Source organism: Staurois parvus, unplaced genomic scaffold (assembly GCF_062004578.1).
Source record: "Staurois parvus isolate SC_StPar_1 unplaced genomic scaffold, SC_StPar_1.0 ptg000220l, whole genome shotgun sequence".
NCBI classification, from domain to species: Eukaryota; Metazoa; Chordata; class Amphibia; order Anura; family Ranidae; genus Staurois; species Staurois parvus.
The window spans coordinates 1192482-1216457 of NW_028318016.1; the positions used below are offsets into that span (position 1 = coordinate 1192482).

The window sequence follows — 23976 nt, forward strand, 5'->3', positions numbered from 1 at the left end:
TAATCCGGATTCGGGCACTAGATAAAATTTCCCTCCCCCCAGGATTGTCCACCGGAATTTTCAAATTCAAAAAAAGTCTTTGAATTTTATTAGCCGTTGCTCTCGAAGGAATAAACCCAGACTGATCTTTATGTACGATATTACCAATAATCCGCGCCAGTCTAGTAGCTAGAATCCGGACCAACAATTTAGCGTCCGTATTCAGAAGGGAAATAGGTCAGTAGGAGTCAGGTTTTAACCAATCTTTTCCAGGCTTCAATAGTACTCTAATAACAGCTTCAATCATGGAGGGGGGCAAACCATTTCCATCCATGACGGCATTCAAGGCATTGAGCAAGGCCGGGAGGAGTTGTACACCATATCTATTATAAATTTTGAATGGCAATCCGTCTGAGCCTGGGGATTTATTACTGGGGGTGCCTGCTAAATCTTCGGATAGCTCCTCAACTGTAATTGGCATATCTAGTCCTCTCTGGTCATTCTCCAATAAGACAGGAAAAGGGCAGGTGTCTAGAAACTGCAAAAGCTCAGAATAGGTGGTTACAATTTTAGAGGCATACAGATCGTCGTAAAAATGATGAAAAACTCTCAGGATTTCTGCATGACTCATGCAGATCTCTCCATCAGCATCCTCGATCTTGTCTGTAGTGGACACCCCTTGTTGTGACTTCGCCAAGAAGGTGCCCCGTACTTTCCCCCTTCTCGAAATTATTTTGTTGCAAAAACTATCACTTCTTATCAGCCACTTGAGTAAGCACTGATTCATAAAGGGTCTGGGCCTCTTTCCAGGAGGTGCAGTTACGGGGGCTTGGGTCTTGGATCATCTGAACCTCCCACTGTTGAACACCTAACCGTACCTTATCCTCCCACTCCCTGGATCTATGCTTAACCGCTGAAACCTCCTGGATAATCAAGCCCCTCAGGAAGGTCTTCATCACATCCCAACCCATCCCTGGTGGGGACAGGCCTTCATTCTCCTGCAGAAAGTCTGACAACTCCCCCAGAATCAACTCGGACTCTGGAAACAGCGTCAACCAAAATGGGTTCACCTTCCACAGCGGACGAGAGCGGGTATAACACACCTGTAGTTTGACCCAGAAAGGGGCATGGTCAGATAGAGCCCTGGGTTCATACGCAGCATCAAACACATATGGAAGAATAATCAAGTTCCCAAGGCCCAAATCTATGCAAGCCCATCATGAGTAGCAGAGAAACATGAATAACATTTTGCTGTCGGATGCTTCATCTGCCACACATCCCGGAGGCCCAATTCCACCAATACATTAGCAATTGAGGTAGGTTCTGAGGATAATTGTCTGCCCCTACCGCCCAAGGGCAATCTATCCAAACTAGGGAGTAAGCATTTGTTATAATCACCCAATGCCAATAGGGATGATTGGCCATAAATTGAGCTAGGAGTTTAATGACTTCTGAAGGGGAGGGATATATACCGCAGCCACTATGCAGCAAAACACATTCAAAGTACACAGCAGGAAAATATAACTACCCTTTGCATCATTCCACTCCTGCACATGAACAAATTGAACAGAGTTAGAGATGAGGATACACACACCTCTAGAAAACGTGGAGTGGAAGGAATGATATTGTATGGGAAATAAATGGGAGCGGAGGGTACTGACAGTGTCAGATTTCAAATGGGTTTCCTGCAGACATATTACAGACGGTTTTAAATGTTTAAGTACATGGAAGACAGCACCCCGTTTGGTTATGTCACCTAGGCCCCTTACATTCCAGGATAAAAACATCAATTCTTTATGGGAGAGAGACATAATACATATGGAGAAAATAGGAAGGATTACACAGTCGTGGACAGATATAATGCCCCCCGAGGGGAGCGGTGAACGGATAGGCAGTAGGAAGGACCCAGATGACGTGGGTCAGGGTGGCCAGGAAGACAGACACAGGAAGCAGGGAAGACAGACCCAGTAACATGTACTCCACTGAATATAGACATCCCAGGTGAACCATGAACAAAGTAAGGGAGAATACTGAAATTATTACCAACATGTAGGCCAACAGAGCCGTAATAATAGTGACTGAAAACACTGGCAGGAGGCAAAAGGTCCCCTCAGGACCAAAAACAGGTTGGGGTTTACACAATGTCTCGTGGACAAGCACACAGCAGGTAACTGTATGGAAATCATAAGAGGGGAGGAGCCCCAGCTTAAGCGGGGAAAAAAGTCAGAAACAAAAAGGGAGGAACTGTGAGAGCAATACCCCGCTGTTCTACTAAGCTGAGTTTAAGGCACTAAGGATCAACCAGGTCCCCAAGGTCAAGTTCCAGGGGAGTTTGCCAGGTGATGTTTCACTCCATTCAACCACTGCAAGGCTGCATTAGGACTATCAAAGGAGTGAGAAGCGTCATCCACAATCACTCAAAGTTTAGTCGGTTATAACATGGCATATTGAAGGCCCAATGTTCAAAGACGTTTTTTGACATCTAGGAATTTTGCGCGTTGCTTTTGAACTTCCACAGAAAAATCTGGAAATAAGGATACTTGAACATTATCAACTGACAGGTTACCCTTACTTCTAGCCCTGGGGAGAATGGTATCTCTCTCCCAATAATTGAGGAGTCTGAACAAAAAGGACAGAGGAGGAGCACCGACCGGAGGAGCACGTGCTGGGACTCTGTGCGCACGTTCTACTGCAAACTTGGGAGAGAATGCATCACTGCCAAAGGTAGAGGTCAGCCAGGCTTCAATAAAGGCTAAAGGATTTTTACCCTCGGCACACTCCAGGATACCCACTGAGCACACATTGTTGCAGCATAACTGGTTTTCCAAATCTTCCAATATAGATGCATTAGTAGAAGCGATCGATTGCACATATCGCACGTCCCTATGCCAGTCATCTTCCAGGGTACTCACTCTCCCCTCCAAGGCCGCAGTGCAATCCCGCAATTTCTGCATATCTTGACACACAAGGGTCAATTCCATCCTCATCCCCTTCACCTCCCCGGTAAGAACCGCTACACATGAGGTTCATGTAGTGACTGCAAAGAGAATCTCTCTAAGGATGAGTTCAGGATGATCTTCAATGGAAACAGCAGCCTGTGTCCCATGAGGGTGGGATACTTACTGCGGGACTGGAGGATGGGATCTCTCAGTCTGCCAGGGCAAGAGGGATCTGAGTACAGGCTGCATAGTCAAAGTCCGGACTAATAGCGGAGTCTAAATGTTGTTTTTGGGAAGTTTCCTTAGCGAGTGTCCTGGCAAAAAAACTTTTAAGCAGCCTCCCTCTGCTTCTCCTTGGATGCATGGATCGGGGTACCGCCACCTTGCCCAGTCGACTCAGGCAAGGCCCGAGTTTCTCTCCCCCTTTTAGCCATCTCAGATCTCTGGGCACCAAGTGACAGCAGGGAGGTCGGAGCACACCTCGGGGACCCAAGATGCCGTTTTAGCCAGAGAACAAGGTCCCAATCAGGATAAATTACAGGATGCAGAGCAGAGCTCACCGAGCACACATCCTACTGCATGTGAAGCTGACCACACCCCCGAATGAGACCTTTAGGTCTCATGGTATCCTACTTTTGAAGCCGTCCTCTTTGCCCAGTTTTACTCCAAACCTTTGTAACACGTCATCTTGAATTCTCCATTTTATGGGCAGACTAGTTAATTTCAGACGCCAGTGAGGTGGAGGTGGGGTTCTGGTACGGACTGGTATTATTACAGTAATAATACCAGCCCATACCAGAACCCTGCCTCCACCTCACTGGCGTCTGAGTCGAAGTAGAGCTTTGTGCCAGTTATTGATCCAACCACAGGCCCATCCATCTGGTCCGTCAAGATTCACTCTCATCTCGTCAGTCCATAAGACCTTTGAAAAATGTGTTGTCAGAAATTTTCTTGGCCCAGTTTTACCATTTTAACTTATGTGTTTTGTTCAGTGGTGGTCGGCTTTCAGCCTTCTTTACCTTGGCCTTATCTCTGAGCACTGAACACCTTGTACTTCTAGGCACTCCAGGTAGGTTGCAGTTCTGGAATATGACAGCACTGGAGGATAATGTTTTGATTATTTTCAAACCTTTCGTAATTAGTTTGCATCTTTTTTTTTCTCAACACGTTTCTTACAACCCTGTTGACTATTTGCAACAAAACGTTTGATGGTTCTGTGATCATGCCCCAATATCTTTGCAATTTCAAGAGTGTTGCATACCTCTGAAAGACTTTTTACAATTTTTGACTTTTCAGAGTCAGTTAAATCTCTTTTGGCCCATTTTGTCTGAGAAAAGGAAACTGCCTAATAATTATAGACACCTTGATATAGGGTGTTGATCTCCTTAGTCCACACCCTCCCTCATTACCAAATACACATCACCTGATATGCTTAAATCCAATAAGCATTCAAGTTTTTGCAGCTTGGAGTTGGACAATATGCATAACAATGATGATTTGGTAAAAAAAACTCACTTGCCTGATAATTGTGCACACAGAGTGTATACTTTTATACACTGGGCACATTGTCATATTTGTTTATGTCAAATGAACATATGCTTTAAAGAATAATCCTTACTGTCAATTTGCTATTAATTTAGATGGGTACCAAAATGTTACAGTGAGTTCATAGAACTTTAATGTTTTGTTTGACAGTAGTGAGATGCATAATTTGCACAATCACTAAAAACTATACTTTCGTTTCCTGTGATATGCAGCAGTGATAGGTACCTATTAATTAATTTTTGTTGTAGATTTGCACTTGTGTAACTTCAAATAATTCTGGAAACTGTGAATCTGATCATGATGGTCTTGTTGGAAAAAGGTAGGTACATGTAATATGTTGCATTCGTTTTTCTTTATATTAAAACGTATATAAACCCTAAAATAACACCATAATATTTTGTCGCTTACCAGTCCTTAACCAGTTGCAAACCGCCCCATAGCAAATTTACTGCTACAGGGCAGCCGTCCTGTGCATAATCACATATATAAAGGTGCTTCTGCACTTCCTGGTGAAGGGGGCGCCCCTGGTGCGCCAAAAGCCAATCAACGGGTGTTGACCAATGAATGAGCGCCGGCACCCATTGTTCGTTGATGAGACTGGTTAAAAATTGATATTGAAAAAATGTGTCTGGGAATAATATCTGAAAACATAGAATTGTGGTATTTTAGAGATGCAAAACCATTAAACACGTAATATTGTTGTTAAATGAAATTTTTCTCCATTTTATTACAAATCAATTTTAAAATTGTAAGTACTGTAGGTACAGTGGTTCTTGACAAACATGACAAATTTGGCTGTTTTCTTCGGCTTTAGAGAATGTAGCTTCCCTACGTGTTTCGCCCAACCTGGGTTTCCTCGGGAAGGAATAAGTTATCCTCAGTACAGTCTACAATTATATAAAAAATATACAGTCAAACATAATTCCAAGAAATGCCAATCATTGTTATACATAAGACTTTTTTTTAACTGTTCAGAAAAATGTGTATGAGTCCCCAGCTTACCATCAAAAACATGCTGCCGAAACCATTCAAAAACACACAGATGCATGTACATTAACATTATAGCAAAGACGTCTGTGCAATTGCAGAGGATATAAAGAAGGTCAAATGTTCACCTAGATATACCGTATTTTTCACTCCATAAGACGCACCTGACCATAAGACGCACCTAGGTTTTAGAGGCAGAAAACAGGAAAAGAAATATTCTGAACCAATGGACTGCAGACATAGTACAGGAGATGACCAGATACTGCAGACATAGTACAGGAGATGACCAGAGACTGCGGACATAGTACAGGAAATGACCAGAGACTGCGGACATACTACAGGAGATGAGCAGAGACTGCGGACATAGCACAGGAGATGACCAGAGACTGCGGACATAGCACAGGAGATTACCAGAGACTGCAGACATAGCACAGGAGATGACCAGAGACTGCAGACATAGCACAGGAGATGACCAGAGACTGCGGACATAGCACATGAGATGACCAGAGACTGCATACATAGCACAGGAGATGACCAGAGACTGCGGACATAGTACAGGAGATGACCAGAGACTGTGGACATAGTACAGGAGATGACCAGAGACTGCGGACAGCACAGGACATGACCAGAGACTGCAGACAGCACAGGAGATGACCAGAGACTGCGGACATAGTACAGGAGATGACCAGAGACTGCGGACAGCACAGGGATGACCAGAGACTGCAGACAGTACAGAAGATGACTGCTGACCTTTGGGGAGGGGGGGGAGCGGGTACCTGAATTTGACAGGTACCCGCTCTTACGTCTGCGGAGTTGTTCTTTGGTTAGTGTCTGCTCTGTAGCGGGACCTTACCTGTTCCGCTATCCAGCGGCGTGCTGTCTTCCCGTCTTATGTAGTGTGGGATCTCGGCGTGACAGCCGGGTGCCCAGTGTGCATGAGCGAGAAGCGCTGCGCTTTGTGATTGGTCCGGTGGCTTCTGGGACCTGTCATGTGTCCCAAGTGCCGCCTTACCATTCACAAAGCGCACTGCTTCTCGCGCATGCGCACTGGGCACTCGGCTGTCAAGCCGAGAGTCCACACTACAGAAGCTGGGAAGACAGCGCGCCGCTGGATAGAGGAACAGGTAAGGTCCCGCTGCAGAGCTGAGCGGCCGGCCCGGTATTCTGACACGGCGGCGGTGGAAATACCGGACCGGCCGCTCCATATTCGCTCCATAAGACGCACTGACATTTTCCCCCCTTTTTTTGGGGGAAAAAAGTGCGTCTTATGGAGCAAAAAATACGGTAAATGTATATCCATCAACAGCAGCAAAAAAAATAAAATATAGGGAACAAGAAGCTATCATGATCTAATAGCTATGCAGATTACTTACAATAACCAAGGTGGAAAGGATTGTCAATGTTTAAACTTTGCCACTAGGGGTCAACAGTAACCTTCACTCCTCACAGATCCATACTAAAAAAAGGGCAATAAAAATGCTCAGAGAACAATTCTTACAAGCCACCTAGGTGGCTATACACTGGTCATAGATTTGCATGTATTCCTAACCAAATATGAGATCCCAGTCACAGCCCAATGTTCCAGCAACACCTCAGTGGCCAAAAGACCATGTTCTCACTGGTCTCCTCTTTTATATCCTCCACCCGGCCTACGTGTGATGTCATAGGTCAGGTGACGTCTGATGTATGACTGCGCAAGTGCAGAGATCATTGGTGCGCATGCGCGAATCAAAGCCGCCCAAAGCCATTGCACAACCACACAGAAAGCAACAATAGAATCCACAAAAATGATCAAAGAAGTTAATCCAACAAAATACTACAACCGCCATCTAATGGTAGAAAATAATAATACACCAGAATTCAAGAACAAAAACAAATAATAGTTGGTAAGAGGACCACACTAACGTCTCAAGGAAATCAAACAGTAATAACTAAATATCCAATGACAAAATATATTTTTTTACACCGTACTATCAATGTTGTCAAAAGATAAATAAACCTCACATAAAAACAATGCAGAGAAACGGGGCTTGAATTCACAGGCGGAACATACTAAGGCGCGGGTCCCGGATGATTCTGAGAAACCTCACCCTGGGCGTCCGTACAATTGCACCTGCTAATGCCTACATAGGACCCAATAGATAATTTTTGATCTAGGAACTGTGCGTATATAAATTGGCGGGCAAGCTAGGGAAACCATCACTCTGAACATTACAATTGTTATTACAATTTCTCAAGATCAAAGTTATGGCACAGTCATGAAATAATGTATCCATATCTACATAGGCAATAACCATAACAATTATATAAGTGAGAAACAAAAATTAACATCCTATTGTATGGCTGCAAAGATGTATGGGATTGCGCCAGGGCAGAATGATGGATTATAATAATGGTTTAAAACTTAAAGACACATTCAGTCCTGGATTTATTTATTTTTTTTAGGTACTTATATAGCGCCATCAATTTACGCAGCGCTTTACATATATATTGTACATTCACATCAGTCCCTAACCCTCAAGGGGTGTACATTCTAAGGTCCCTAACTCACATTCTTACATACACATACTAGGGCCAATTTAGACAGGAACCAATTAACCAACCAGCATGTCTGTGGAGTGTGAGAGGAAACCGGAGTACCCGGAGGACACCCACGCAGGCACAGGGAGAACATGCAAACTCCAGGCAGGTAGTGCCGTGGTTGGGATTTGAACCGGCGACCCTAGTGCTGCCAGGCAGAAGTGCTAACCACTTAGCCACTGTTTGATAGTGAGTAGCATCAAGTTTGTATATCCATTGTGTCTCAATTTGTAAAAGTTTTTGTGTTACCTCCTCATATATGTGGCAGAATATGTTCCAAAGCCATAAGCTTAAACATTCCCAGATCAAAGTTGTGATACAGACCCACATGTTTACTAATGGGAGTTAACATTTTGTGATTCTTAATGAGGGAGACATGATCCCTAATACGCTCAAGAATCTGACATTTTGTTTTGCCCACATAAAAGCATCCGCAGTGGCACTTCATTAAATAAACTATAGCTGGTGTTTGACACGTTATTCTATATTTAATGTAGTTAACTGAACCATTGGGAAGGTCAACCTCATGACAATTAGGCAAAAAACAGCAAAAGCTGCATTTATTGCAAGAGTAGGTACCTATACTTCCTACTGGATTAGGCTTGGCTTTATTATGGTGGCTTCATACTAACCTATCCTTGATCAAAGGTGCTCGTTTATAAGTGATGATCGGACTCAAGGAAATGTATTTACTAGCTGTAGAGTTGGCCAACAAAAGAAGCCAATATTTCTTTAATATCCTCTTGATTTTGATGTTGTTTAGAATAAGTGGTTATTAACCGTACAGTACAGTCATCTTTCAAATTTTTTGTCCTAAAAAGTAACGATTGGCGTTCCTGTTTTTTAACTTTATTATAAGCTTTTTTTTTTTAAACAACTATGACTATATCCTCTCTGTCTTAATAGAGAGAACTGGCCTCCTTAGCAATATCCTCATCCTTGCTACAATTCTGTCTCAACCGAAGATATTGGCTATAAGAGATACTTTTAATCAATGGGTCAGGATTCGAGCTCGAAACATGTTATATAGTGTTACCTGTAGACGGTTTCCTGTATAATGACAAGCCTAATGAACCATCTGGTTCTACAAATATCTCAACATCAAGAAAGGTGATTCTCTCCTGGTGGCATATCATAGTGAATTTCAGGTTATAATCATTCTTGCCCAGAATGGTCATAAATTGTGTGAGCTCTTCCTCAGTAACCGTAACATCAAAACATTGTCGATTTAATGATGCCAAGTGATGTGTTCAAGGTAAATACCAAGGTCATCGTGAGCAAACAATTCCCTCTCCCATCCACGCCCCCCCCCCCTGGTACAGGTTAGCATACGAAAGGGCACATCGAGTCCCCATCGCAACTCCCTGCACCTGGAGGTAGTGGGAGAGTCCAAACATGAAAACATTGCGTGCCAAGATAAATCTCAACAATTGAAAAATAAAGATATTATAGTCATATGCTGACTGACCACGTTCTTGAAGATATTCTGCCACAACTGTCAGTGCTTTTTCATGAGGGATTGCATTATATAGACTTTCAATATCAATGGCAACCAACCAAGTACCGCTAAGTACATGTAGCCCATCAATGATCTTTAACAAATCAATTTTATCTTTGAAGAAAAAAAGAGATTTTACATGGGGATGTAAATACTTGTCCACAAGACAACTAGCGTTTTCTGTAAGGCTGTCACTACTAGGTACAATTGGACAACCTGGAGGAGAACGTAAAGATTTTGTGCACCTTGGGTAGGGCATAGAAAGTAGGAATTTTGGTTTCCTTTACATTCACATACAACCATGTTTCTTTGTTAATGCTACTATTTTGGTAGGCTATAAGTATAAATTTCCTAAATTCTCTAGCAAATAGAAATAGGTCTATACCACTCTTTGTTCTTCAAAATTTGCATACATATCTGTTCATATTGTGGGAGATACTGAAGACTGTACCTACTTACAATTTTAAAATTGGTTTGTAATAAAATGGAGAAAAATCTCTTTTAACAACAATGTTATGTGTTTCATTGTTCTGCACCTTTAAAAACCCAAAATTCTATATTTCCAGATTTTATTCCTCAGGGATGTGGTGCATTGTGTTTATTTGGTCATTTACTCCTCATCTTCTCATTTCGTGCCTGGGAATAGTTCCTGCTTTAAGAGAAAAATGCCTTGACACCTAATTGTTTTCTGCGTGCTACTACATTTAGCAAATTTATTTTTTTTGCATTGCTTATTTCAATACACCTGAACCAGCCACTTCTTTCTCCTCCACACTCCAGGGTTCCAGTGAGTATTGAAGGGGCAGGGCATAGAGCAATAGATTGACAGTCATCATCTCTCTGGTTACTGAAGAACTGCAATCTTGGTTCTCTTAGTTCTCAGTCTTAAAGCGGAGCTCTACCCAGAAGGGGAAGTTCCATTTTAAAGCATCCCCTTCGTTCCTGCAGTTTTCTGGGACAAGTGACAAGTCCTAGACGGTCAGATGACAGGTTCCCGGGCTGTGAAGCTGAGCAGGCTGTCACAGCCGGTTGCCCATAGTAAAGATGCTGGCACCAGGGAGAGAGGACAGAAAGTGAAAATGGCTGGGCTGAGCATATCACTGGTATTCTCCCCCCCCCTTTGAACACACTAATCAGCGATCACAGCTCTTGGCTGCAAGTGATGATTGAATGCATGTTTTCCAGCATGTCCCGGAAGGACAGCTGTACACACGGTCCAAATGTTGGCTGATTCCTGCTGAAGTGGACGATATTTGGACTGTTGGTACCCAGCTTTAGAGGAAGCGGGAGACGGATGCAGCTCCAGACCAATGCTGTATCCACCTAGATGAGTATGTTTTTTTTTTAAATCCCACACTTCTTTTTTATTAAGGTAGTAGCAATCCACTGTGAGTGAATTAAGCTTGTCATTGGTCCCCTTTTTATGAATGCTTCATAAGAATGTATAGAGTTTACACTTTGTGGAAAGGACTTTTGCCTTGAGCAGAGAAGAAGCTGTTGCAGAGAGACCAGAGGTTGAAAATTTGTAGTCGTTTATTCACAGACAGCATGAATGGCAGGATCGAGTTCAGTTTCACTTCACCCAAATCAAAACAATAGTAGATTAGATTCTACCTAAAGAATGTTTCTTTTACTTTTTCTTATTTTTTTGTTTACTTACTTGAATGTATTATTGTTATTGAACAGATTTGACACAAAGAAAATTTCTACTCAGCTGTTACCAACAATTCCACTTAATGGCCCTAGAAATGCACCAGATTGGTCTTGTAAGTTTTTAATTGCACACTTTCCTGTCTTTCTGCTATATTACATAAACATCTTATTGTCAAAATATAGCATACTCAGGGATCATTTATACAAGCTTCGCCCTTTAACCTCGGCCGAACGCAAATGCGCAGCCTCCTGGCGTCTGGGCCTAGACGCTGAGCGGCCGCACATTTGTGTTCTATTAAAAAAACCATATGTGCTGAGAGCGCGCGCCCGGCGCGCTCCCAGCACACGTGTTCAGTACTCACGGAAAGGTCCCGATCTTCTCTTTCGATTGGGACCTTTCCCAATCATGTGACCGCCGTGACAGCGAATCACGGCAGTCACATGACCCTAAAACCCCACCCTTCCTCCCGGCTTTTGGAACCCTTAAAGCGCCGGGAGGTGTCGGCGCCAAAGGGTTAAAGAGCAATTACAGTGGAATGCTTTTTATAGGGCATTTGACAGGCAGTGAGGAGGCATAATGTTGCCTCCTCACCCCAAGTGTAAATCCCAAAATCTTGCACCACTAGCTGTCACCCCATTCAAGTGAATGAGTTGTGTTCAGCAGGTGATACTGCCTACCAAGCAGGAAGGGTAGCATTTAAAAACATTGCACCTATGGCACTTGCATAACCCCCATCCACTGCTGCCTTTGTAGTTTAAGGAGGACGTGGGTAAAAACATGCTTGTCTGCAAATTTGTAGACCCTCCCTCCCCTCCAGTCACTAGTAAACGAGCCATTAAAGTTTGCCTTTTAGGACATGTTAACTCGTATTTAAGGTGCACCATGTCACATGTTGTATTTACCCTCTCCTTTTCAGCACTCCCCCTTAATGTGACAGCATGCAGGGGTTCTTCTCCTCGCACCCGCTAACACATTTTGAAAACGGCACAGCTGTGTGGAGCTGCAGATGGACTTGTAGTTTAAATGAACTGCAAGCAAGCGATCACCATGCTTGTAGTTCATTCATACTGCCTACAGCTCTGAAACGGACAGCCTACTGAGCTGTAGGGAGTGTGTGCAGGAGCCTGACATTGCACCTGCTGCCCCATCCTATTTACCTAAGTAATCAGGCCATTCACATTTCTTCACAGCGCTTAAAGTAGAACTATAGGCAAAACTTTTTTTTTCATTGTGGCTAGAGTAAGGGTGGGTTATAACCCCTTTCAGATTTCTTTATGCCATCTGTGTCCCATTGCGGAGATTTCTCTTCACTCCCTGTCCAATAGCCAAACAGGAAGTGAGAAGAAATCCCTGCAATTTAAGGGAATTGCTTGGGGACCCCCAGGTCAACAGAACTAGCATCCCCCATTGGAAGATTTCCCTTCTGTTGATTTTCTGGGGACAACCCAAAATGTGGTTTTTTTTTTTTACTTTCAATGGTAATGGTAAATAGGATAAATAAAATGTTGAATCTCCTTAACGGGCACAGACAGCAATAAAAACTGACAGGCGTTCTAATCCCTCTCCACTCTATACAAAACTACACGTTTTTGCCTTTAGTTATAGGTTAAATGGCTGTAAGCATGGCATATTTTTGGGCACCTGATATGGAAGCGCAAGGACCTATTCACACTATTGTATTGTGCTAAAGCACACGATTACATGATAACTGCACGCATTACATCCATCACAATATTACATTCATTTTGAATGAACTGTCAATATACCCCAGCACATGGAAAAATTAACCAGATTAGGAATAGTAAAAAGGTAAGTATAAAAATTATTAACATAATAGGTGATCTAGATGTACTAGTCATATTTAATCCTAGACAAAATGATTGTATATAGGGTTTGAGCCTATTTTTTTTTTTTAACTCTCATGTTGTAGTTTTTCACTGTGGGTTGAGAATAGATATGCTATGGAAAATGATGCTCCTTTATGGCAGAAGAAATCAGGCATGCTCCCTTTTAGAAGCTTTTGTGAAGTTTTTGAAATATCCACTGGATGTCAGTGTTAACATCTGTATGGCTGCAGATTTAATGCAGTTAATTTTGTACTTGAAATCAGCACATCAAACTATGCAATACAGCTTAAAATGCATGAATCTATTTTGTATTTTTCCACTTTTAAAATACATACGGCAATATAAATAAGAAAGTTATACAATCCTTATATTGATAAAGGGTGTTATGAAGACTTATATTGTTTGCAGCTATTTGATCTGCTGTTTCCTACAAAACAGGCCTGGACCGGAGAATTTAACATTCACTTCTTGAGCTTATATCTCAGGGTGGGGTCACCGGTGTGGTGATGTTCACTAGCAGAAAAGATCAGGCAAAAAGTTGGGTAGTGGAACAATGTTTTTTTTTTTTTTCATGTGATGTGTAATTTCTAATTAGTGTCTTGTTTGGAATGAAAGTCAAAATGAAAAGCATTATTATTATTATACAGGAGTTATATAGCGCCAACGGTTTGCTCAGCACTTTACATTATAGTGGGAGACAATACAGTAACAATACAGTTCAGTACAAGAGGGATTTGAGGGCCCTGCTCCTTGGAGCTTACTATCTAGGAGGGAGGGGTGAATGGTACAGTAGGTAGTAACTGTGGGGGATGGAGTGGTTGGAAGAGTTGAGGATTCCAGAATTAGCAGAGGGCGGGATAGGCTTCCCTGAAGAAATAGGTTTTCAGTGAATGCCTAAAGGCAAGAAGAGTAGGTGATAGTCTGACAGATTGGGGTAAGGAGTTCCAGAGGATGGGTGATGCCCTGGAGAAGTCTTGGAGACGAGCATGGGAGGAGGAGATAAGGGAGCTTGAGAGTAAGAGGTCTTGCGAGGAGCGGAGTGTACGGTTTGGGTGATATTTACAGATAAGATCGGTTATGTAAATTGGGGCAGTGTTGTGGATGGCTTTATGTCATTGTTAGTGTTTTGAATTTTATCTGTTGGGCAACTGGGAGCCAGTGGAGGGATTGGCAGAGAGGGGTGGCGGATACAGAATGGTTAGTGAGGTGGATGAGTCTGGCAGCAACGTTCATGATAGAGTGGAGGGGGGATAGCCTGCGATGAGGTAGGCCAAGGAGGAGGGAGTTACAGTTGTCGAGGCGTGATATGACAAGGGAGTGAATAAGTTGCTTAGTGGTTTCCGGGGTTAGGAACGGTCGTATCTTGGAGATGTTGCGGAGGTGAAGGGACAGATGGGAGTCTAGGATTACACCTAGTATCCTGGCATGAGGGGATGGACTGAGGATGGTGTTAGCGATATTTATGGTGAAGTCAGTGGGGGTGGCGCAGGCAGGGGGGAATACTAGGAGCTCAGTTTTGGAAAGGTTGAGCTTGAGGAAGTGGAGTGACATCCAAGCCGATATGTTGCTTAGTAGGCTAGTGATGCGAGTGGAGACTGAAGGGGTGAGGGGTAGACATAGATGTCAAGGTCCTACCTTTCCTGTCAGGGCAGGAGCCGAGGAGCGGACAGGCAGGCCTAACAATGTAACGCACTGGCTGACGACAACCACCACCCACAGACCGAAGTCCCTCAGGGCGCGGAGTCTAAGTCCCAGGCTGCCCTTCACCAGGGCCCCTGATGGTGGGGATGGACTTGACGTAGCCAGGAACCAGGTCGCGGCCCCCGAGACACCTCAGTTGCGGTAATGGCCGCCGCCAATGGCGTGTAGCTGGTGGACGAGTCAAAAGAGTAGTCAGACAGGCTGGGGTCAACAACAACAGGACAAAACAGTACAGGACAGCAGACGAGAATCACAGGTCACGAGCCGGGTTCAGCAACAGAGGGTCAGATCAAAGGAGAATACAAAGAATAGTCAATTCACAAGCCGAATCAGAATACCAGGAGAGCCACGAGAGTCAGAACAGAGTAATAGTAACACAAAGACACAAGACACAAGTGCCAAGAGCATGTGCGGGCCACAGGCTTATATGTCATCAGCCACGCCCCTCTGGGGGGTGGACCTCAGAGACCTGAAGGCATAAAAAGGATTCCCAGCATGCACAGCAGAATCCAAGATGGACGCCAGCACATGGAGTAACATAACCTCAGGGAAAAGGTAGGACCTTGACAGTACCTCCTCCTCAAGGGCCCCTCCCCCTCCGCGGCTCAACAAAAGGTTTCTGAGGAAAGCGGGTATGAAAAGCGCGGAGGAGGGAAGGAGCATGGACATCCGCGGAAGGAACCCAGGAACGCTCCTCAGGACCATAACTGCGCCAATGAACCAGGAACTGTAATCGACCGCGCACCAATCGAGAGTCCAGGATCCGGCTCACCTCATACTCCTCATGACCGTCAACCCGGACAGGACGGGGCCGAGGCAGAGAGGTAGTGAAACGATTGCAGATCAGAGGTTTCAACAGGGAAACATGAAAGATATTGGAGATCCGCATCCCAGACGGAAGGGCAATAGCCTTGGCCTGGTTAAATCCCTTATGGGAGAACCCTGTGATTCACGAGTTTGCCGGTTTTGTTGCCTCCTTCCGTACGGTATTTGATGTGCCTGCTCGCTCCGCCTCTGCTGCTAAGCTGCTCATGTCCATGCATCAGGGTTCACGAACCGTTGCCGAGTACGCCATTGAATTTGGTACTCTGGCGGCAGAGGTGGGTTGGAACAATGAGGCTCTGGTGGCTGCTTTCTCTCATGGTCTCTCAGATGCATTGAAGGATGAGATTGCAGCCAAAGAACTGCCTGTGGAGCTCGAAGCGCTCATTTCCTTCCTAATCCTGATTGACACCAGGCTCAGGCCTCCTAACCGATTGGCGCCTACGTTTTCTGTCCCACCCGTTCCTCCCTCTCCTCCCACGCCTCCTGGGGATGGCTTGTCTGGCGGTGAGCCCATGCAGCTGGAGTTTGCTGGCCTTTCCAAGGAGGAGCGGGCCTCTCGGCGTCGGGAGGGTCGCTGCCTGTACTGTGGTCTCGGTGGGCATTTTCGGCAGTCCTATCTGGTCCATCCGGGAAATGCTCGCACCTGAGATCCTGTCGGAGGCAGATCTTGGGTGGAGTTTCCTCGTCCCCGGTTTCCCGCAAAGATAAACCGCTAATCACCGTTGTACTCGGAAGGCTCGGGCGGAAGGCTCTGTGACGGCCCAGGCGTTGGTAGACTCTGGTGCTGGCGGGTTCTTTATGGACAGTTCGTTTGCTGCCCACTACTCCATTCCTCTGCAGGCTCGAGTTACTCCATTGGTCCTTGAGGCGATAGATGGCAGGCCCCTGCAACCGCCGCAGGTTACCCACGAGACCCTGCGGGTTGAAGTAGCTATTGGCGCTGTTCACAGTGAGTTGGCCTGCTTCCAGGTAATTTCTTCCCCGCACTACTCCATGGTTTTGGGATATCCCTGGCTTCAGAAGCACAATCCGACCTTTGATTGGCGGTCGGCCGAGATTCTCTCATGGTCTCCACAATGTGGGGCCGGTTGCATCCGTGGACCTGTTAAGGTGTTGTGTGCCTCCTCGGTCTCTGTGTTGCCTACTGACTATGGGGAGTACCTGGACGTGTTTGACAAGGTGCGCGCCGGTGTTCTGCCTCCTCATCGTCCATACGATTGTGCCATAACCTTACAACCCGGTGCCACTCCTCTGCGTGGCAGGGTGTATCCTCTTTCAGTTGCGGAGAATCAGGCCATGGAGGAGTACGTTGCGAATGCCCTTTCCCAGGGGCACATTCGCAAGTCTACTTCTCCAGTAGGAGCTGGCTTTTTTTTCGTGAAAAAGAAGAGCAGTGAATTGAGGCCTTGCATTGATTTTAGGGGTCTCAATCGAATCACGATTAAGAATGCTTACCCAATTCCGTTGATTACCGAGTTGTTCGACCGCCTCAAGGGAGCAGCGGTCTTTACTAAACTCGACCTTAGGGCTGCGTACAACCTCGTACGGATCAAGGAGGGCGACGAGTGGAAGACCACGTTCAACACCAGAACCGCCAACTACGAATCCCTGGTTATGCCCTTCGGGTTGTGTAACGCGCCCGCGGTCTTTCAGGAGTTCATTAATCATGTCTTTCGTGACTTGTTGCAACAGTGCGTGGTGGTTTACTTGGACGACATCCAGGTTTACTCTGCGTCTATGGAGTCTCATATCCAGGTTGTTAAGCGGGTGCTGCAACGGCTACGTGAGAACGAGCTTTTCTGTAAGCTCGAGAAGTGTGAATTTCACCGATTCCAGGTTGCCTTTTTGGGCTACATCATTTCCGCTGTGGGATTTTACATGGACCCTCAGAAGGTTTCAGCGGTTCTGCAGTGGCCTCGTCCCAGTGGTCTTCGGTCCATTCAGCGCTTTTTGGGATTCGACAACTATTATCGGAAGTTTATCAGGAACTTCTCCACGCTGGCCAAGCCTCTCTCAGATCTGACCAAGAAGGGCAGTAATCCCCACGAGTGGTCATCCGAGGCCATCTTAGCTTTTGAAGCTCTGAAATCCGCCATCGCTTCGGCTCCGATACTGTCTCATCCCAATCCTGGGTTGCATTTTGTCCTCGAGGTTGATGCATCTGAGACGGGAGTAGGCGCCCTCCTGTCTCAGCCTCGGTCGCCCGATGGACCCCTACTTCCCTGTGGGTTCTACTCCAGGAAGCTTTCCTCCGCAGAATGCAACTACCAGATTGGAGACAGGGAGTTATTGGCCATTATTCAGGCTCTCAAGGAATGGAGGCACCTGCTCGAGGGTTCTGCGGTTCCGGTCCTCATTCTCACTGACCACAAGAACCTGACTCGGAAACTAAGAGGTTGACGCCCCGTCAGGCCAGATGGGCTCTGTTCTTGTTGCGTTTTAACTATGTGGTCTCCTATTTGCCTGGCTCCAAGAATGTCAGGGCTGATGCCTTGTCGCGGCAATACTCTGAGCTGTCTAGGGAGGACTCTAAGCCAACCTCGGTCATACCTCCGGATCAGATCCTGGCTGCCATTCGTACCAGCCTGACTTCTCCCCTTGGGGAGCAGATTTTGGCAGCTCAAACTGATGCTCCCTCTGAGAGACCGGCTGGTAGATGTTTCGTACCTGAGGGATTGCGCACCCGCTTGCTGTGTACCTACCATAATTCCAAGACTGCCGGTCATCCAGGGAGGAACCATTTGTCCTGGGTCGTTTCTCGTTTATTCTGGTGGCCATCTCTCCGTTTCGACATCGCTTCATATGTAGCGGCATGTTCTGTCTGTGCCCAGAATAAATCTCCTCGGCATCTTCCATTGGGCCTTCTGCAACCCATTCCCAATGGGGAGCATCCCTGGTCACACCTGGGCATGGATTTTATTGTAGACCTCCCTGCGTCTCGAGGCCATACGGTCCTTCTTATGGTCATTGATCGTTTCTCCAAGATGTGCCATTGTGTTCCGTTCAAGAAATTGCCGACTGCGCAAGAACTGGCTACGGTTTTCGCCAGGGAGATCTTTCGCTTGCATGGGTTACCTAAGGTGATTGTCTCGGACCGTGGGAGCCAGTTTGTGTCCAGGTTCTGGCGCGCCTTCTGCTCCCAGTTGGGTATCAAGCTCTCCTTCTCTTCGACCTACCACCCGCAGTCCAATGGGGCTGCGGAGTGTTCCAACCAGGCCCTGGAACAATTCCTTCGCTGCTATATCTCAGACCATCAAGACAATTGGGTCGATCTCCTACCATGGGCAGAGTTTGCGAGGAACTCGGCTGTCAACTCCTCCTCCGGGATGTCTCCTTTCATGGCCAACTATGGGTTCCAACCCGCTGTATTGCCTGAGTTGTTCTTGCCACAGGACATTCCGGCTGTGGATAACCATCTTTCTGCCCTGCGTTCCTCGTGGGGGCAGATCCAGAGGTCCTTGAAGAACACAAATATCTGCGTGTTTTCTTTAACCATTTGCTAACCACCCACAGTAATTTTACTACGTACAGGCGGCAGCTACAGGCAAAGCGACGTACTGGTATGTCGTTCAGCCTGTACTAACACGGGGAGGCACTGCGCACCCGAGAGGGCATGCAGCGCCCCCCCATATCCGCTGTGTCCACAGGTAGTACCGGTAATCGGGACCCAATTATCATGTAATCGCTATGCGATCACAATGCTAGCAAAGCTGTCATGAATCAATGTGTGTGCCTCCCACTGCCCCCTATGTCGGTTCAAAGAGAGAAAAGAGAACACCACACTGAGTAAAGCACTACATTTTACACACACATGTTAGAGTAGTACATTTAACCCTTTGATCACCCCTGTTAACCCTTTGAGGACCGTAAGGTTTTGGAACGCCAAAAGAATCAATTTTTTTTGTTTTTAAAGTTCGTACACTTCAGTTGCTGTAACTAAGCCGTTTCATGAAATAATTGGCAAAAAGCTAGATCCATTTGTTGTTTGTTGATAAGAACTAATATTTTGACTCAAACCAAAAAAAAAAGGAGTTTTAAGTTCTTAATCAGATGATACATGCAATTACAAACATGGGACAAATACATCCCTTGGTCCTCAAAGGGTTAACCCTTTGATAGCCCTGTCACCCAGCCAGTGCCTGTAGTACAGTGTCAGTATATAGAATTTTTCACTGATCACTATTACTGCCAATAGCAACATCAGATAGCATCAGGGTCTGTAAGCGCCCCTCCCACCCAGGGTCAGTTAGCCTTAGATTGCCCTCACTCTATCGCATTCACGCAATAGGTCACTGATTACCGCCAGTATTAGTATAGTGTTTGTACGAATCAATACAGTATATTGATTATGGACAGAACTATACTAGGGTCTCCTTAGTATAGTGTCCCCAAAAACAGTGTTAGCAGGATCACCCTGTTCGCTGCCAGCACTAGTGTTTAGCCTCTCTGCTGTTTTTCACGGAAGATTTGTATGAATTGATTGTGGGCCGAAGCAATTTATACTCACAGCAATACATGGCCACCCACCCAAATTTAGCTCTTGCCAGACAATTTGCATGGAAACCTATCACGGTTTTTGAATTTAAAACTTTTTTTTAGGCCTAACCCTCAACATGGGCATTGCAAAACAGAATGAATTGCAGTCATATTGGTCCACAGACCAATTATATGCCCATGTTCTCTGCTGTTACATATATGCACAACAAGGACCAGCAATGAACTGGTATGTCACTGGACTTAGAGTGGTTATACCGGGATGATGCCTGCAGCTACAGGCATCATCGCTGTATTGTATTTTCAATGTATTTTACAAGTAGTGGGAAGGAACATTCCCCTCTCTCCCCTGCCACCTTCCACAGCTTTCTCGGCTCTCCCGTCCCACCGGGGAACCCGAGAATGCAGCCGATGGTTCTGCCAGCTGATCATAGGCTGATTGAAGACTGGAATGGCTCCAATCATCTCTATAGTCTAAGAAACCAGAAGCTGCGAGTAGTTCATCAATTTTGTTTCGCCGGATATAAACAGTGCCATTTTAAAATTGGCAAAGCATCTGATCACAACTTTCTTGGTGTGATCAGATGTTTTAAGGGCAGAGAGATGTAGAGTCTGATAGACCCCAGATTTTTCAGAAAAGAGTAGCTGTCACTGCCTATTGCTATCACAGGGGATATTTACATTCCCTGTGATAACCATCAAAGTGATAAAAATTAAAGGGACATTGGAAAAATAAAAATAAAAGCAAAATAATTAATTAAACAGGGATTTCATCATGCATGTGAGGTATCACCGCGAACATCAGATTGAGGGCAGTAATTCTAGCACTAGACCTCCTGTGTAAATCTAAAGTGGTAACCTGTAAAGACTTTTAAAACATCACCTATGGATATTAAAGATTTACGTAGTTTGTCGCCATTGTACAGACGTGCGTAACTTTAAAGCATGTCATGTTTGGTATCTATTTACTCGGCATAACATCCTCTTTCATATTTTATCAAACAGTTGGGCAATACATTGTGCTGTTGTGCATTAAAATTAAACAAAATTATATTTTGTTAAAAAAAAATTTGCGTTTGAAAAATTGCTGCACAAATAATGTGCAATAGAAAATTGCAGCACCCACCATTTTATTCTTTAGGGCCTCTGCTTTAAAATATATATATATATATATATATATATATATGTGTTTAGGGATTCAAAGTAATTGTCTAGCAAAAAAAAATGTTTTTTTATGTAAAGAAAATGTCAGAAAAGGCTTGGTCTTCAAGTGGTTAGAAGAGCAGGTGATGTGTGGCATAAGCTTCTAGTGTTGGATATAAAATTCCAGGATAGTAGACCCCCCCCAAATGACCCCTTTTTGTATAGTAGACACTCCAAAGTATTTGCTAAGGGGCATGGTGGTATTTTGTAGTTCTCATTTGCTGTCACAAGTTTTTGGAAAATGCAGAAAGAAAACGCAAATGTGTATTTACTTTTCTTTTTCAAAACCCTGTGACAAAATATATCTGAAAAATACTCACCATGCCTCAAATTCCTTGGTGTGTCTACTTTCCAAAAATTAGTCATTTGGGGGGCGTTTGTACTATCCTGGCATTTTAGTGCCTTCGAAACTGTAATAGGTAGTGAGGTAGTGACATGAGGAAATATGCCCTTTGAAAGCCTGAAGGTGGTCATTGGATTTTGGGGACCTGTATGTGGCTAGGCTGCCAAAAAGTCTCTCAGATGTGGTATCCCCATACCCGAGAGAAGTAGCAGAATGTGTTTTGGGGTGTTATTCCACATATACCCATGGCATGTGTGAGCAATATATCATTTAAGTGACTATTTTGTGAAAAAAGAAAGTAAAAAATTGTTTTGTCATTTTCCAAAAATTTTTGGCAAAAAATAAAATGATCCATGGACTCAACATGCCTCTCAGCAAATTTGTTAGGGTGTCTACTATCCACAAAGGGGATATTTGGGGGGGTTGTACTGCCCTGACATTTTACCACCTCAAGAAATGTAATAGGCAGTCAGAAAGTAAAAACTGCTTAAATTCCAATATATATACTATAGTTTGTAGATGCTATAACTTTCACACAAACCAATTAATATACACATATTGGGATTTTTTTTACCAAAGACATGTAGCAGAATACATTTATGACTAAATTTGAGTTTACTGGATATTTTTTATAACAGAAAGTAGAAAATGTTGAGGTTTTTTTTCTACATTTTCAGGCTTTTTTAATTTATATCACAAAAAATAAAGATCCTAGTGGTGATCAAATATCAACATAACAAAGCTCTATTTATGTTAAAAAAGGACATATGTTTCTTTTGGGTACAGCGTTGCTTGACCGTGCAAATACCAGTTTAAATAGAGCAGCGCCGAATAGCAAAAAATGGCCTGATCAGGAAGGGGGGTAAATCTTTCAGAGGGCAAGTGGTTCATTTCTTTGAGTAATTTTTTTCTTCTGATCTTCCACATTGAGGTTGGTGACCAGGTTTCTCCTTTTTGCAATAATTAGGTCCATAGTTTCTAGGGATTCTTGGTCCCAATATCTAAGCCAGGTCAAGCAGTAGGCACTGTCGTCGATAAATAGCATGGTATGTTGAATCTCAGGCCTCTGCGAACTCGATTGTCTGATACTTTTTTAGAAATTCGATATCTATAGAATGTTTGATCTCGGCATTTAAGAATAGTTTGAGTTGATTAAACAGTTCCATGATGCAAGCTTGTACTTTTACGTATTCTTCTGGATGGTCCAGTGGTTTGGTGGATTGAGAACATTTCACTCTCTAGACTTCTTTATTTAGGTGGTAATCCATATTTGGATTAAGAGAACTGGTCCTGCTGCTGGTCTTTACTCCTCTCGAGGGAGTATGAAATAAACTAGTTTGAGCTGGAGACCATGTTGAAGCTATTTAGGTCACTAGCAGTTAATATGTGGTTCTGTGGGCAGTAAGGAAGGGCCTACTTTCAAAGGGGTTAACCATAATAGTGCATGGTGACGTGGTGAGGGACGTCCATAGGCAGTTTAGGCTGCTACATTTATGGTCCATCTGTTGTTTCAGTGGTAAGTGTGGAGGGAGGAGCGCATGGTGTCCGGAATGCATACAACTTTTGTTGTGATGGGTAAAAAGGCTACCATTGCACATGTAGGACTTATTTTGCTTGGTGTGAGCCAGTCTGGTCTGGATCAGCATCTGTTACTCTCAAAGGGTAAATCTTTTGTGCAGGGTGTTGCATGCATCTCTCCTCCATGTGCTCCCCTATGTCTCTGTAGGACCTTGACCTGATTCTTTTGACCCTTTAGAGGATGCCCTTTGAACCTTTTAGGGATATTCTCTTTTCCAACCTTACCTGCAAGGTGCTTTTCTTGATGCTATCACCTTCTTGCAGAGGGTTTCTGAGTTCCTACAGGGGGCTTCTCTGTAGATAATTCAATGATTCTCACTGTACGATTGCTAGGTGGATTAGACAAGCCATTAATTGAGCCTGTAGTCTAAAGCACAGGGTTCTTACCTTCCCTGTTAAGTCACACTCAATCAGACCTATAGGTATTAGTGCTTCATGGGTTTTTAGTATCAAACTTCTGTTTTTTTTATTTTTTGTTTACAAGGCTTCTACCTGCTCTTCTGTTTAAACATTTGGTAAGTTCTACTAGGTGGATGTTCAGGCCTCTTCTGATGCCAGTTTTGGGTCTAAGGTGCTACAGACTGCTCTCTGAGTTCGTCAAGCCCTTCTTGACTAATTGTTTTGTGGACCTGTTGGCATTGTTTGCTGTGTTCCCCACCCCTCAGCTGGACTGCTTTTGGACATCCTATGGTAAAGACTAAAGAACTAATGAATCACAGAAGGACTTTCAATAAACCAGCAGTCTAGAGTGGAATACCCATCCATTCATCAAACCTTTATTGGCCTTCTAGGATGACTCTCAT

General features: G+C 44.4%; 1 protein-coding gene across 1 annotated transcript in view; it reads left to right on the forward strand.

Annotated features, from left to right (window-relative positions):
- The window catches only part of TEX14 (testis expressed 14, intercellular bridge forming factor), a 206445-nt gene extending 195043 nt beyond the window's left edge, over positions 1–11402 (forward strand). The window contains exons 15-17 of the mRNA XM_089679189.1: positions 4712–4782; positions 11215–11294; positions 11365–11402. Of these exons, the coding sequence (XP_089535315.1) occupies positions 4712–4782; positions 11215–11294; positions 11365–11402 (189 nt within the window). The remainder of the gene's footprint in view (positions 1–4711; positions 4783–11214; positions 11295–11364) is intronic.
- The last annotated feature ends 12574 nt before the right edge of the window (positions 11403–23976 follow it).